Genomic DNA, 16,113 nt, shown 5'->3' with positions numbered 1-16,113 from the left:
TTCATTTATTTAAAGAAAAACAATGCCAAGACCATTACTTCAGTTAATTAGTTTTCCTAGCCGCCCCCCATTTAATAATTCATGAAATGCAGAGTTTTCTATACTACTGAACAAAATTGTTAGTCTGATCTTTTTTCTATTTGTCTGTAATATTTGAAATAGTTCAAAATAAAAATCAAATACACAGCTCATTAAATAAGGCACAAGCTTAAGCATGCTCTCTTAAGCATTTATCTCAATCCTTTTATGAATTGTAGTTTGCCATGCCTTAAATGTATTTACTTTTCAAAATTGAAAAATTATCAGAATATTCTCATTCAATGATGTATTATCTATTCCTGCAGAGAAACCTGAACCAGCCAAATAAACAGCTTAAGAAATAATTTCCTGTATTCAGACAAAGGTCTGTATGATGCACTGAATCGAAATGCAGTGGACTCTTTATCCTTTGTGGTTAATTACTCAGAAAATGTGTGACACTAGGAGCTAACACCAACTGAAACATAAGCAAAAAGTTTAATTAACAGGAGTTCAAAACAAAACCTAAAATCAATCTTGAGCCAACAAAGCTAATTAATATTGCACAAACCCTGCATTTAACAGCCTGAGGCATTTTGGGCAGAAGCTGACAAGACGGTAGCTGGAAAAATTTTGGAAATCTAAAACTGTAGCAAAATACCAAAATAAATCTTTTTTATTTTGCATATTTGGAGTACTGTATTACTGGATTGTAACCACCAACAGTTTGCAAATCAAAGAAATCACTTAGCACACTTCACACCTGAGCTCTGAGACTCCACACTTCAGCTTCAAGCTCATTGATTTTTTCTTCTTTCTTCTGCATTTGGGTCTGTGCCTCTTGCCGGGCTGTAAATTCTTCTTCAAACTGAAAGATAAAATTACATCAACCTTAAGGGTACCTGATTCTGTTGATTCCAAACAAGATCTCAGCATTACCAAGTATGCTTTTATTTTTGAGCATGCTGTGGTACCTATATAGTTCAGCATAAACCCATTTTGAATGTTTTCTGTTAATCCTTCATTAATGGAGTTTTAAAACAAATTTATTTGCAAAATTTTGTGGTCAGGTGAGCAGGGAAGATTTCCACTGTTTTCTATTTACAGCAAACCGATCTAGACTTTCAGGAAGATGCCTTTGGCTTAAAGCAAAACTGAAAGCAAAGAATGCATTTATGATTTTATGAATGGAAAAATGTTCTCCTCTGGCCTTTTGCTGATCCTACCAAAACTCAAAAATTACAAAGAATTTATGTTCCCATCTTTTCGTACCCTCCACTCCAATAAAACAACAAGATATTTTTGTGAGCAAGAAACAAGAAAGGAAGAAGAGAAAACAGCAAACTGCAGGCCAGCTTGCAGGAAAATGGTGGAATCTATTATTAAGGAAGTCTTAACAATCCACTTAGAAAAGCGTAGTATGATCAGAGGCAACATGGTTTACAAAAGGGAAATCATGTTTGACAAATTTTGGAGTTTTTTGAGAATATAAATATTAGGGTAGATAAAAGGGAACCAGTTGCTGCAGTATATTTAGATTTCCAAAAGGTTTTCGATAAAGTATCACGCAAAAGATAAGTATGCAGAATAAGGGCTCGTGGAGTTGGGGGTAATATAGAAGCATGGATAGAGGATTGATTAACAGACAGGAAGCAGAGAGTAAGGAAATATGAGATAGTTTCAAGTTGGTAGGATGTAACTAGTGGAGTGCTGCAAGGATCAGTGCCGGGGCCTCAACTATTTTCAATTCATATTAATGACTTAGACAAGAGACCTAGAGTAATTTATCCAAGTTTGCTGACAATAGAAAGCGAGGTGGGAATGCAGGCTGTGAGGAGGACACAAAGAGGCTGCAAAGAGGCCGCAAAGAGATTTAGGCAGGTTAAGTGAGTGAGCAACAAGGTTGCAGATGGACTATCGTGTGGGGAAAGTGTGAGGGTTATTCATTTTGGTAATAAGAAGAGAAAAGCAGAATTTCTTTTCTAAAAGGCACGCAACATTTACATGTTCATGATACCCAATCACAAACAAGAATCTTACACTTAGACACAGCCAATTGTTTAGGTATGAGGGGAGAACTGGCTGAGGTAAATTGGGTAAATAGACTAAAAGGTATGGCAGTAAATGAACAGCGGGAAACCTTTAAAGAAACAATTCAAAATGTTCAACAAAAATACACTCACTCCATTGAAAAACAAAAACTCAGCAGAAAGACTAATCTGTGGCTCACTCAGGAAGTTAAACATAGTGTTAGAATAAAAGAAGAGGCTTACAATGTTGCAAAAAAGATTAGCAAGTCTGAGGATTGGGAGTGTTTTAGAAACCAGCAAAAGGCCACCAAAAAGCTGATAGAATAGGAAAAAAAACAGAAAGAGAGTAAACTAGCCAGTAATATAAAAACAGATTGTAGGAGCTTTCATATGCATAAAGAAAGGAAGAAAGTAGCTGGAGTAAACTTTGGTCCCTCAGAAGCAGAGACAAGAGAAATTATCATGGAGAATGAAGAAATGGCAGAGGCAATTGTCAGAAGAGTTTTGCTCTTTTTCTAAAAAACCTATGAGGTCTGTGTGCTTTTAAAACCTGCTGCTACTTTCTGTGAACAGTGACTGCAGAGCCTTGTGCTGTTTGAAGTCAGGCTGCAGTGCAATTTGTATCCAAGCAACCTGAAGACTTTAAGATTGCCTTGTGACTCTTGTTGTTAGTAACAAAAAAGGCTTTCAGTTTCAGTTCTGCAGTGAGAGAGACCAGAGGGAAACAGAACAACTAGCTGTGGCTGTGATTTGCTGATGGACCAGAGAAAAAGACTTATTCTCTCTGAAAATAAGCTCTGCACTTCAAGGGAAAAAGTGCTACATTTAAGGTGAGGTTTTGACCTGCCTGAAGAGAGAGACCCAGAGAAAGGAGGAATTGCTACACTGTGGAGAAACACTGCTTTGGAGTAAGATTTTGGGTGTGGCAAGTTGCTGTTGCCTCCAGTCAAGAATCCCTGCCTTGGCTGAGAGCAAGTCCTGTCGAATTTTGTATTTTTTTGGAGGTTCCTGAAATCTCAAGAAAGTTTCTACTGTTGGCCAGGGGCTGCAAGAAACACAGAATCAGTTACAAACTGCTGGAATTGTTTGACCTGTAGTAACCTGGAGCTCGGACACTGGCCTGTGCTGGTAAAAACCAGTTTGAACTAATTACTTTATGGGACAAGACAAAGAACAGGACACAGGAAAAGGGCCTTATTTGGACACGGTGTGATACCGGGTCTTTGGGCCTGGGCCAATTAAGAGAAGCTGTGAACGAGGTGATCAAGCTTAAACCAACTGGAAAGACACAGCTCAGATTTGGAGAGATAAGCAACAGGATAAGAATAGAGCTTTTTGGGCATAGAGCCAGCGAAAACTCTGGAGATCAACCATCGTGGAAGCGGAAGACCCTGCGTGAGCGACGCGGCGACGACGGAGAAGAGAGAGAGAGAGAGAGAACGGAACGCCTGTCCAGCGTTATCTCTCCCTTTTTCGGGTAATATCCTTTGTATTCTGTGACTAGGACAGGGAAAGGTCAGAGAAACCTAGTGGGTGTGCTTGTGAATTCTAGCTAGTTTTGTTATTAACTGTATAACTCAGGGGAGTTGTAGGTTTTTGTCTAACTAAGTCTATAAGCCTTATTCTTACATTGTACAACAACGTGAATAAAGTAAATTGATAGTTAAAGAAAGGACTGGGTTCCCCCTCTTTGTACTAAGCCAGTAAATGTAGCTGTGGACAAGGGGGAGTTGACTCCGCTCCACGGTTAACACAATTGGCGTCCCTGGGTGGGCTCGAGGATAAATCTCTCCGTTGAATCAGCGGGAGACTCGAGCTGAACCGAATTGGCAAAGTACAGAGAGAACAGGAACTTAGGGGTTAATTTGTAGCTACTAACATAAGACGACGAAAGAAAGGGAATCTCCAAATCTTGGAGGCCCGGATTGTTTTGATTGGAAAGGATTCCTCCAAAAATACGTAATAGCGAAGTGGCCGCAATACGGAGCGTATGCTGGTCACAATAGTGATAAGGGAAAACCCGTAGGGGAAGCCCTTTGGAAGACTGCACAGGCAAAGATGTCAGCTAGGAAATTTAAAAAGATACAGAAGTCAGTAGCTATTGGCTGCTTACTTGAGGAATGAATAGAATGCCAACAGCAGGCTAAAAATGAGCAGAACAGACTCGAGGAGGAAATTAAAAAACTCCGTGAGGAGGCAGCCCACCTTAATGAAAAAGTAACTAATTTGCAGGGACAGAGAAGTGCGGATTTGATGCATATGAACCAATATCAGTTACAGTGTGAAAAACTAGTTACGGAAAAAAGAAGGCGAGAGGGAGAAGCCCAAACAGCTAAAGCTGAGGTGGAAGGATGGAAGCAGCAATGTAGTGATTTAAAAACTGCCATGAATGTGATTCAGAGAGCAGCTCAGGAAAAGAGAAGTAATTCAGGTGATCACACAAAGTGTAAAAAATACAAAGCGAGACTGCAAGAGCAGCTAGCCACGCAGAGAGGTATAATCTGTGCTTTTGCACCCAAAGGAAGTGAGGAGAATGGTGAAGGGGGCATAGATTGGAATGAGTTAGCAGATGAAGAGGCTAGATACGGTTATGATGATGGAGACCCTCTACCTGAGGATCCTCCGCCAGCATATGAGCCAGAGCCAAAGGAGTCATCGGCCCCCATGGCCCCCCTTGTGACCAATAGGGCAGCGATAGGGGCAGATGGCCAGGTGGCAGCTGGCCCGCATATGACATATTCCACTCCAATGGGGGTACAGCAATTGAGGGTTATTGCGAAAGATATTGGGACGTGCGCACCCGGGGATGATCCTAGGGAGCTGTTCCAAGCGGTCAGTCAACAGAGAGGAATACACGGCTCAGATGATGCTGAAGAAAGAAAATTAATTATAATGTGCCTACACCCACACATACACTCCGCCCTACCGGAGGAGCAAAAACTTGGTAGAGGCACAAATGAGGATTTAAAAGAACAAGTATTAAATGTCATGGGTGCTAATAGAGGGGACCCATTGGAGGCGCTAATGAAATGCTATCAAAGAAAAAGTGAACACCCTGTCGCATTTGCAGCTCGCATCTGGGCGGTGTTTCAAGGGGTATATGGCGCAAACCTAGATAGAGCAAATCCAACGCCAGAGATTAAAAACCGATGGCTGAGAACACTGGTGTCACATGGCACTGAGGAGTCAAGAAGGGCACTAGATCAATTTGATCCCTCTGATGACACGCACACTGAGGCTTGGGTACTCAGGAGGATGCTTAGAGCATGGGAGAAGGAAACAACAAAATTCTCCAAGGCCCCTGGGGGAAAGGCAATGCCTGTAAAAGATCAGACAATAACCTGGAGAAATAAAGGGAGGGGAATTGCACAAGGGGTACCCCACCCAGCCTTTCAGAGAGGAAGGGGTAGAGGCATTGGGAGAGGATCCGTCCTAGGAACAGGGAGAATTCCGGGCGGGCCAACCCACTGCTAGAATTGTGGCCAGGAGGGACATTTCAAAAGAGAATGCCCAAACCTGAGACGAAAAAATGTAGGTCAGGGAGGAGGCCAGAACAAACGCCAGAGCCTACCCGTGGAAGGACCAAATAGGTCAAATCCTCAATGTGATATACTAGAGATAGCACCGTCTTCGGGGTTGTACCCTGAACTACAATGACGGTTGCAGGCCTCTCCATTATGGGTGTGTGACACACGGTGGGATAACACAGGCAGACCCCTAGTGAATGGTAGGGTTGGAGGCCGCCCTGTCACGTTCCTTTGGGACACTGGAGGATCCCGACCCACCGTAAACACCACCAATGTTAGTAAAGTAGATTGGAAAATTCAAAGTAAACTTGTTTTACGTGGATTTACAGGACATTCACAAGTGGGATATGTGAGCGTACCGTTGGAAGTCAGTGTGGGGGACCTAGCAATAGAGATCTCAGTGGTTCTCATTGAGTTACCCAGAGAACAAGAACATATATTAGGGTGTGATTGCATGGCTAAAGCAGGACTCTGTTTTGATCCTGTTAATTGCGCGATTTGGCAAATGCCCTTGGGCAGGGGTAGGATAGATCACACATCCGTCCCGGTGGGGGAATACCAGGATAGGATATGCACGTTTGGGGAACTGTGGACAAGACCAGAAGAAATGAGTAGCGATAGTGAAGTACAACAAATTATCACACGGATTTCAGTAGTATTTGCTCGACATAAACATGATTGTGGGAAAATGACCGGGAGTGTGTGTATACAGGGCCCAGACCCCAAACCACAGAAGCAGTATGGTTTTCCAAAACAGGCAGAAGAGGAGGTAGGAAAGGTGATACAGAGTTTGTTGCTACAAGGGATACTAAGACCGGTAGCCTCCACTAACAACTCACCTATTTGGCCAGTGAGGAAACCAGACGGTAGCTGGAGACTAATGATAGACTATCGAGAATTAAATAAGGTAACCCCATTAATGGCCCCTACCGTAGCAACTAGCCCAGAGACGGTAGTTAAACAAAATGAAGATGCACAGTGGTTCACGGTTTTAGACATAAGTAACGGTTTTTGGTCTATTCCATTGGAGAACAAATGCCAATATAAATTTGCGTTTACCTTTCAAGGACAACAATATACATGGACCGCCCTGCCACAGGGATTTCATAATTCCCCGTCTATATTTCACCAACGTTTAAGGGAAGGGTTAAAAAGGTTCTCAAAGCCTGAATGTCTGGTGCAGTATGTAGATGATTTACTGCTACAAACTGAAACGGAACAGGAACATTATCAGTTACTAAGTGAATTACTACAAATGTTACACGAATTGGGACTAAAAGTAAACCCTAAAAAAGTGCAAGTTATGAAACAGAAGGTTACTTACTTGGGAATGATCTTGACACTGGGAAAGAGAGAAATTGACCAACGAAGGGCAGTAGCAGTTGGCAGACTCCCTGTCCCGAGGGATGTAAAAGGGTTGAGATCTTTCCTGGGTTTGGTAGGATATTGCAGGGACCACATTGATGGATTCGCTACAAAAGCGGCCCCATTAACGGAACTATTGAAAAAGAATGTGACGTGGGAGTGGAAAACTGAACACACACAGGCCATTTCGGATTTAAAGCAGGCACTAGCTGCTGCGCCTGCTCTGAAAACCCCAAATCCAACTGAGCCATTTTCATTGGAAGTAGCTACCACAGATACCACCCTCTCAGCGGTTCTGTTACAGGAGACACACGGGAAATTTAGACCAGTAGCGTATGCCTCGCGTATGCTTTCACCGGTAGAGCAGGGGTATACGACGTGCGAGAAACATTTGTTAGCAGTTTTTTGGGCAGTACAGTATTTTACTTACATAGTGGTACTGAATCCACTTACAATAATGACAGAACATACTCCTGTACAGTTACTATTAGACGGTAGGATCAAAGACGGGTCAGTAAATCAGAACCGAATTGCTAGGTGGATACTATTGTTGCAGGGAAGAAACATAAGCGTGAAAGGAGTAAAAACTACCACTATGTTGGCAGACAACCCAGTGTATCAAGGAGAGAAACATGAGTGTCAAGTCATGATAGCAAATGATCCCAAGGGACCATTTGTATCAAAACAAAAAGGAGGGGGTAGGAGTGGATTGGAGAAAGCAATGGGGACAGAAAGTAAAGATGCAAAGAGAAAAGAAGAACCCCACTTAAAAATGTTTGTGGATGGTTCCTCATCAGTTCAGGATGGCGAGAGGAGGACTGGGTGCGGGATATATGTAGAAGACGAACACGGTCAGGAAAAGTTTAGCGCAGCCTTAAAATTGCCTAAAACCATGAGCGCGCAGGTGGCAGAATTAGCAGCCGTCGCATATGTGGTTGGCCACCCAGGATACTTCCCGACTGGATCAGTTATATATTCTGATAGCACGTATGTCTGTAATAGCCTCACAGAACATTTGCCCTTATGGGAGGCGAGGGGTTTTGTCTCAGCGGATGGGAAGCCCCTTCCATCGGCTCCATTATTAAGATACATCTTTGAAGGAGCACAGGGAAAAGGATATGGGATCATAAAGGTAAAAGCTCATTCAAAACTTACTCCGGAAGGGAACAGGAAAGCGGATGAGCTAGCCAAACAAGGTGCTGTTAGTGGGCAGGAATGGCAGCCACCGATTGAGGACATTGGGGAACAGAAAGGAAAACAGGTTAAGGTAATGGATTTGATAGAGGAGCAGAAGAAAGATGGAGAATTGAAAAAACTGATAGAAGGAGTAGAGTCAGATACATACAAAGAGTACAAGGGGATAAATATTCAGAACGGAGTAGTTTATGTGAAGGAAAATTTGTAGTGCCAGAGGGGGGACGAAACCAAATAATCCACTGGTACGTTGACTTGTGGGGACATAAAGGGACAGAGAGTACCCTGGAAAGGATAAAGGAGGTGTGCTGGTGGCCTGGAATGAAAGGTGACGTGGAACATTACGTCAAGAATTGTTTGATCTGTGCACAACACAACCCCGATAGGAATGTCAAGAAAGGGGCCCTCCGACATACTAGACCAGTAGAAGGGCCTTGGACTAATTTACAGATAGACTATGTAGGACCCCTACCCCCCCACTCCAGGAGGGTTTAAATACATTCTAGTAATAGTAGATACGTTTACCAAATGGGTGGAAGCTTTCCCAACCAGAACAAATACAGCCAAAATCACCACGAAAATTCTGTTAGAAAGGGTATTCACTCGATGGGGTTTACCCCGATGCATAGAATCAGATCAGGGAACACATTTTACAGCCCAAGTAATGCAAAATGTAATGACCCTCTTTGGGGTTAAACAGAAATTCCACATACCCTATAGACCACAGTCTAGTGGAATTGTGGAAAGGATGAATCGGACATTGAAAAACATGATAACTAAAATGGTACAGCAGTTTAAGGCGACCTGGCAGGTTGTTTTGCCCTATGTGTTGATGGTAATCAGGAATACCGTAGCTTCAGCAACAGGTTATACTCCCTATAAACTCATGTCGGGAAGGGACATGAGAGGAATGGAGGGGCTGGTAGGTTTGGATTTGTCCGAACCTGAGGTGGACAGTATTATATCAGAAAAATGGGTACAACAACTAGTAGAAACAGTGAGGGAAGCAAATTACGTGGCAGCTCACCAACAGGGAAAGTAAGTGGGCTAGAAGAAATGGACGGTTAGAATCAGTAACAAATTGGGAAGAAGATATAGACAGTCTGGCTCAGTGTATGGAGAGACTGGACTTAAAATAGGATAAGAAAGAAACTGTAAATAAGAGCAGAAATTACACTTGTATAATACAGGTCCAGCCCACAATGAAGAGGGTGATACATTGCATTGCTATTGGATTGACCATATTTGGGACTATGGGTGAATCCGCATTGGAGCTATCACAACGCCTGAAGCAGTGGCGACGTGGGAAGACTATGCCGTGGCCAGAAACAACTTTGCTCGGCAGATCAAAATAGTTCGAACCAACAAAGGACAGCGAGAAGATTTAAATTTGTATTATGCGGGAGTAGATGGGTCGGCGTGCGCGGGAAAAACATTGGGTATACTGGAGGAACACAATGTAGCCATTCACAATGTAACCTCGGACTTGGTTGTCGGTGGACAAGTAGTGCCTAAGCCAATGAAGAGGATAGTGATAAAGGAGAATCTTACGGTCCAGCGTATTGATACAGATCAAGAGGTACGGGAATATATTGCCACTGAATTACCACCTATCCCACACCTGACAGCAGATTGGGCACAAATAGCAGAAGAGGCAAAAGAGATAATTCATCAATGGAATAAACACACTAAAACAATTAGAACTCATGCTGACAAGGCAAATGAACTGTTGCGCGACCCAGTGTTTTGGAATAAGTTTTGGAATTGGGGATCTAATGTTCAAATACATCCATGGGTCAGAATTGTATCACATATTGCTGTCATAGTGATTCTATGTGCGCTAATAATTGTTGTATTCAATGTATATCAGCTTAGAAGGTGGAAAAATGAACTTTTGCGAAGATTGGATGATGGGACTATAATGAAACAGAAGGAACGGTTGTCAATATAAACAAAAAACTGAGCAAAATAACTGTATATGCTAAGTTTTATAACATATCTTTTTATATGTAACAGTATTGCACACTCATTGGGGGACAATGACGTTCTCAGGAATGGTTCACAGAGCAGGGAAACTTGATGATCCTAAGATAGGTATCTTTGGATCATGAGGGGGGAGATGTTGGCCAGGGGCTGCAAGAAACACAGAATCAGTTACAAACTGCTGGAATTGTTTGACCTGTAGTAACCTGGAGCTCGGACACTGGCCTGTGCTGGTAAAAACCAGTTTGAACTAATTACTTTATGGGACAAGACAAAAGAACAGGACACAGGAAAAGGGCCTTATTTGGACACGGTGTGATACCGGGGTCTTTGGGCCTGGGCCAATTAAGAGAAGCTGTGAACGAGGTGATCAAGCTTAAACCAACTGGAAAGACACAGCTCAGATTTGGAGAGATAAGCAACAGGATAAGAATAGAGCTTTTTGAGCATAGAGCCAGCGAAAACTCTGGAGATCAACCATCGTGGAAGCGGAAGACCCTGTGTGAGCGACGCGGCGACGACGGAGAAGAGAGAGAGAGAACGGAACGCCTGTCCAGCGTTATCTCTCCCTTTTTTGGGTAATATCCTTTGTATTCTGTGACTAGGACAGGGAAAGGTCAGAGAAACCTAGTGGGTGTACTTGTGAATTCTAGCTAGTTTAGTTATTAACTCAAGGGAGTTGTAGGTTTTTCTCTAAGTGTGTAAGCCTTATTCTTACATTGTACAACAACGTGAATAAAGTAAATTGATAGTTAAAGAAAGGACTGAGTTCCCCCTCTTTGTACTAAGCCAGTAACTGTAGCTGTGGACAAGGGGGAGTTGACTCCCCTCCACGGTTAACACTACTTTTAGACTGCTACTTTAAAATTGAAATAGACCTGTTGCTACAACCTGTTGCTGAAAGATCTGTGTGACGCCTGCTGCAGAGTAACTACCTTGAGCATCTACCCACCACAGACTGTTCATTAATTTCACTTGGAGACATCGAGTGGCATCTGACTATTCGATTCTGGGACACCTCACAGAACTGGAAAATACTACCTGAAGTTACAACCCAGTTATTGTATTATCCCTAAAAAACTGTTATAAAATCAATATAAAGATTTTCCCCAGTTAACCATTGGGAATTGAATATATGTGTGTGTATGAGGGTTAGGAAGATTAAGGAGTTATAAAATATTTACATATATATAGATTCACCTCATTATCGTTTAAAACTTGGTTTATTAATAGTTAATTTTGTTGTTTAAAGAAACCTGGTTTTGCGTGCTTTACTCTGGGAATAAATAGTGATTAATTTGGCTACTTTCCGGTAGGTGGGAAACCTTACTAATCTGCTGTGACCTGTGGAGTAGTGGGACTGGATTAACAGTGAATTACTCCCGCCTTGGTCATACCACAATGAACAAATATTTTGTGTTTCTCTTCACAAAAGATGACAAAAATTTCAGACCAGAAATAGACGGTAACCTAGCGGTGAAAAAGCGTGAAGAAATTAAGGAAATTAATCAGTCGAGAAAAAGTATAGGAGAAACTTAAGGGACTAAAATCCGACAGATCCCGGGACCAGCTGGCCTACACCCTAGGGTTCTAAAAGAGATAGCTGCAGAGATAGTGGATGCGTTAGCTATGATTTTCCAAAATTCCTTATATTCGGGAACGGTCCCATCAGATTGGAAGTTGACAAATATTACACCGCTTTTCAAGAGAGGGAGAGAGAAAACAATGAACTACAGGCCAGTTAGCCTAACATCAGTCGTTGACAAAATGCAGGAATCTACGATTAAGGAAGTCTTAACATTGCACTTAGAAAAGCACAAGATGATTAGAACAAGTCAACATGGTTTTACTGAAGGGAAATCGTGTTTGACAAATTTATTACAGTTTTTAGAGGATGTAACTAGGAGGGTAGATAAAGGGGAACCAGTATGCCTGGATTTCCAACAGGCATTCGATCAGGTGCCAGACAAAAGATTAACAGGCAAGATAAGGGTTCATGGAGTTGGGGGTAATATATTAGCATGAACAGAGGATTTGTTAACGGACAGGAAGCAGAGAGTGGACATAAATGGGGCATTTTTAAGTTGGCAGGCACTGAATAGTGGAGTGCCACAAGGATCAGTGCTGGGGCCTCAGCTATTTCCGATCTATATTAATGACTTAGATGAAGAGATAGAGAGTAATGTAACTAAGTTTGCTGATGATACAAATGTAGGTGGAAAGGTAAGCTGTGGGGAGGACACAGAGAGGCTGCAAAGAGATACAGACAGGTTAAGTGAGTGGGCAACAAGATGGCAGATGGAATATAATTTAGGGAAGTGTGAAGTTATTTACTTTGGTCGGAAGATTAGAAAAGCAGAATTTTTTTTGAAAGATGTGAAACCTGTAAATGTTGATGTTCAAAGACTTGGGTGTGCGTGTACAAGGAACGCAGAAAGTTAGCAAGCAGTTACAGCAAGCAATTAGAAAGGCAAATAGCATGTTGGCCTTTATTGCAAGGGGATTGGAGTACAGGAATAAAGAAGGCTTGCTACAGTTGCACAGGCTTTTGGTGAGACTGTGTGCAGTTTTGAATTCCATATTTCAGAAAGGATGTAGTTGCATTGGAGGCAGTACAGCGAAGATTCACGAAATCGGTCCCTGGAATGAGGGTATTGTCCTATGATGAGAGCCTGAGTAAATTGGGCCTATACTATGGAGTTCAAAAGAATGAGAGGCGACCTCTTGAAACAAACAAGATGCTGAAGGAGGTAGATAGGGGAAACACAAAGATTGTTCCCGCTGGTTGGGGAATCTAAAACATGGGGGCAGAGTCTCAGTATAAAGGGCAGATCATTTAGGACTGAGATGGGGAGAAATTACTTCACTCAAACAGTTGTGAATCTGTGGAATTCTCTACCCCAGAGAATTGTGGATGCTCCATCGTTGCAAACATTTAAGGCTGGGATAGACAGACTTTTGGTCTCTCAGGGAATCAAGGGATATGGCAAGTGGGCTGTAAAGTGGAGTTGAAGCCTAAGGTCAAGCATGATTGTATTGAATGGCGGAGCAGTCTCACTGGGCCATATGGTCAACTCCGGCTCCTATTTCATGTGCTTCTTGTATAATCAGAGAGATCTGGGTGTACGCGGACAAAGAACACAAAGTAAGCGTGCAAGTACGTCAAGCAATTAGAAAGGCAAATGATGTGGAGAGACGATGGCGTAGTGGTAATGTAATCCAAAGGCCCTGACGAATGACCTGGGGACGTGGGTTCAAATCCCACCACAACAGCTGGTGGAATTTATATTCAATTAATTAATAAAAATATAGAATTGAAAGCTAGTTTCAGTAATGGTGCCATGAAACTCTCATCGATTGTCGTAAAAACACGTCTAGTTCACTAATGTCCTTTAAGGAAAGAAATCTGCTGTCCTTACCTGGTCTGGCCTACATGTGTCTCCAGACCCACAGCAATGTGACTGACTCTTAACTGCTTTCTGAAATGGCACACCAAGCCACTCAGTTATCAAGGACAATTAGGGATGGGCAACAAATGCTGGCATTTGGTCCACATCCCATCAAAGAATCAAGAAAAATGGGGAGTGGACAAAAAGTGGAATTGAGGCAGAAGATCAGCCATGATAGCACTGAATGGCGAAGCAGGCTCAAGAGGCCATATGGTCTACACCTGCTCCAGTTTCTTATGTTTCTTTTTTATACCCATATGGAATGATGTTTCTTATTGGTGCACAGCACAAAAAATCCTAAAAGCCACCTACCATTACAGCATTTTTCAATGTTCAACTCATCTTTTCAGTGACATCATTAAGAAATATTTAGTTTACATTTGACATTATCAAGCAAATGAATACAAAAAAGTGATCTAATAACAACAGCATTAAAGGACCAATAGTATTCTTTACCTTTCTAGTTAGTTCTGAAAGCCTTTGTTCACACTCATCGACTCTTGCTTTGTCAACACAAACATCTGCAAATACAAAGATAATCATGTGATCCAGTTTCATAGTCTTAATGGTATTAATATAAAAATGTTCCTCATGTTACTGTACCAATTGAATCCAATTTGATTCATTCTACAGCAGTACTGCTCTAATAATCAGACTCACCTACAAGATGATCAAAATCTACATTTAATCGTTTGCGGTATGTAAAGTCAGGATCCATGCCACTGTGGTGTAAAACTATCTGGGAAACACATTCTTCAATTATCTTGAAATACTGTGGTCTACAGCACAAAGACAAGCAAATAAATTAGTTTATTTTAGAGTGAACCTGAAATACACAAATTGCTATGGCTATGCCAAGTATTAATATGCAGAATAGTACTGTGACCTCACTACTGTTCGATTACCCAACATGACACTTTTCATTCTTTGAGAGAAGTTTGACTTTCATGTACAAGTGAGAACTGCTGTCATCCCATTGTGAAATCATCTGGTAACTATCCCAAATGAGATTTGTGTACTGGACTGTTCAGTGGTACTTCTCTACTCTGCTATCCAGAAGGCCTTGTTTTGCTACGTATCCTTAGCTCTCTGCCCAAGGGAGACAGCATAGAGATCCAGTACAAAGCAATAACATGGAGACATCATGGCCAAATAAAATCACCAAGCAATGCCAAGTCGGAAAAATGGTATAAACTGCAAAAAAAAACTTCTTGCAACAAATGAGGTTGGCCTTACTTACAGTTTGTGATATAGCACATATTATTTAACTTCTGCAAATAAGTGCCAAAGCAGTATCAACCACAAACTGAAACAATTAGGCATGGTATCTACCAAAGGCCCCTTCCACAATCGGATGTTGAGGTTGGGGTATGAAGCTGACACTGGCTGGCTGAGGTGGAGACAGCAATTAACTTTGTCTTTTCCTCTATTCCTGGAGATTCTAGAAAGCCATCACAATGCCCACCTTGTACTACATAATACAGCTTCACGTTATGATGGACCTGCACCATCTGTGTATGTGAATAATGTGGATGTGATGTTTCCAAAATATTTTGTATTTTATCTTCTATTTTGTACAGCTCAGACAACTAACACATTTATAATTGCAACCCATATTTCTCTGTCCTTTAGCATGGCTACAAATTCAAGTCAGTGAATAAACATGACAGAGTAGTTTAATTAACAAATTAGAGATGCATTTGGCTGAAAATGAGAATGTGAGTTAAAAACATGAAAAAAATAAAAGTTACACTAATTTCAAAGATTAAAAAACAAAATAAGACAGAAGAATTATGCCGAGTTTCTTGCAGTAATGCAGAAAAAAAAAAGTGCGTTTCTGTTTCTTTGTTTATTCACTCACTCAGTGTGAGATGCAGAAAAGGAGAGAGGCAGAGAGAGAGAGGAGGAGGAGAAGCAGTGAGGAAGAGTGGTGACACAAACAATCAAAGGGAGAAAAGATTTTGTCATGAAACGAATCTGAGTGGTTGAGTTGATAAATGACCATGTGGTAAAGGACTGAGGCACATTGGGACGGATTTTCAAAGCCCGCTAGGGACAGGAGCAGGTGCACGCACAAGTTGAAGATCACGTTCTCGGAGGTCAGCACTGGGTCCCACCGGCTCCGGAACGTGACGACATTTTTCAAGGGATACTGGGAGGGTTAAGGCAAGACTTTGCATTACTTCCAAACTCTTCCAACCCAGGAGACAACTAGATTATTCCATATTGCTGTTTAGAAAAAGCAGAGAATATCAACAAGAGGAGCTTTACAATTGATGATCAGCATTGCTCTTCCTATATCATACGGTCCACAGATAATGTTTTTTTAAACACAAGATAAGACTCAGTTGTAATATGGGAGAATTGCATCTCTTCTGATACAGCAACAACGGTAAAGAACCAGATTATCTAATCAAGAGCTTTGCAACTAAAATTTAAGACTGAGGTCCAGTGCTGTTCACCCTGTTGTGTAAATGCACTGATTTTATATCATTTTTTTTTAAAGAAGCAACCCCGCACACCTCCAATTAAGTGCCTGTTGAGTTC

At 41.7% G+C, this 16,113-nt stretch overlaps 1 protein-coding gene across 1 annotated transcript in view; it reads right to left on the bottom strand.

Moving 5' to 3' along the window:
* Positions 1–16,113, bottom strand: part of LOC137371466 (protein diaphanous homolog 3-like) — a 908,603-nt gene that overhangs the window by 555,432 nt on the left and 337,058 nt on the right. The window contains exons 13-15 of the mRNA XM_068034108.1: positions 14,227–14,345; positions 14,023–14,087; positions 782–886 (exon numbers count right to left, since the gene is read on the bottom strand). Coding sequence (XP_067890209.1) covers positions 782–886; positions 14,023–14,087; positions 14,227–14,345 — 289 coding nt within the window. The remainder of the gene's footprint in view (positions 1–781; positions 887–14,022; positions 14,088–14,226; positions 14,346–16,113) is intronic.

Source organism: Heterodontus francisci, chromosome 6 (assembly GCF_036365525.1).
Source record: "Heterodontus francisci isolate sHetFra1 chromosome 6, sHetFra1.hap1, whole genome shotgun sequence".
NCBI classification, from domain to species: domain Eukaryota; kingdom Metazoa; phylum Chordata; class Chondrichthyes; order Heterodontiformes; family Heterodontidae; genus Heterodontus; species Heterodontus francisci.
This window is presented reverse-complemented; position numbering and strand designations above follow the sequence as displayed.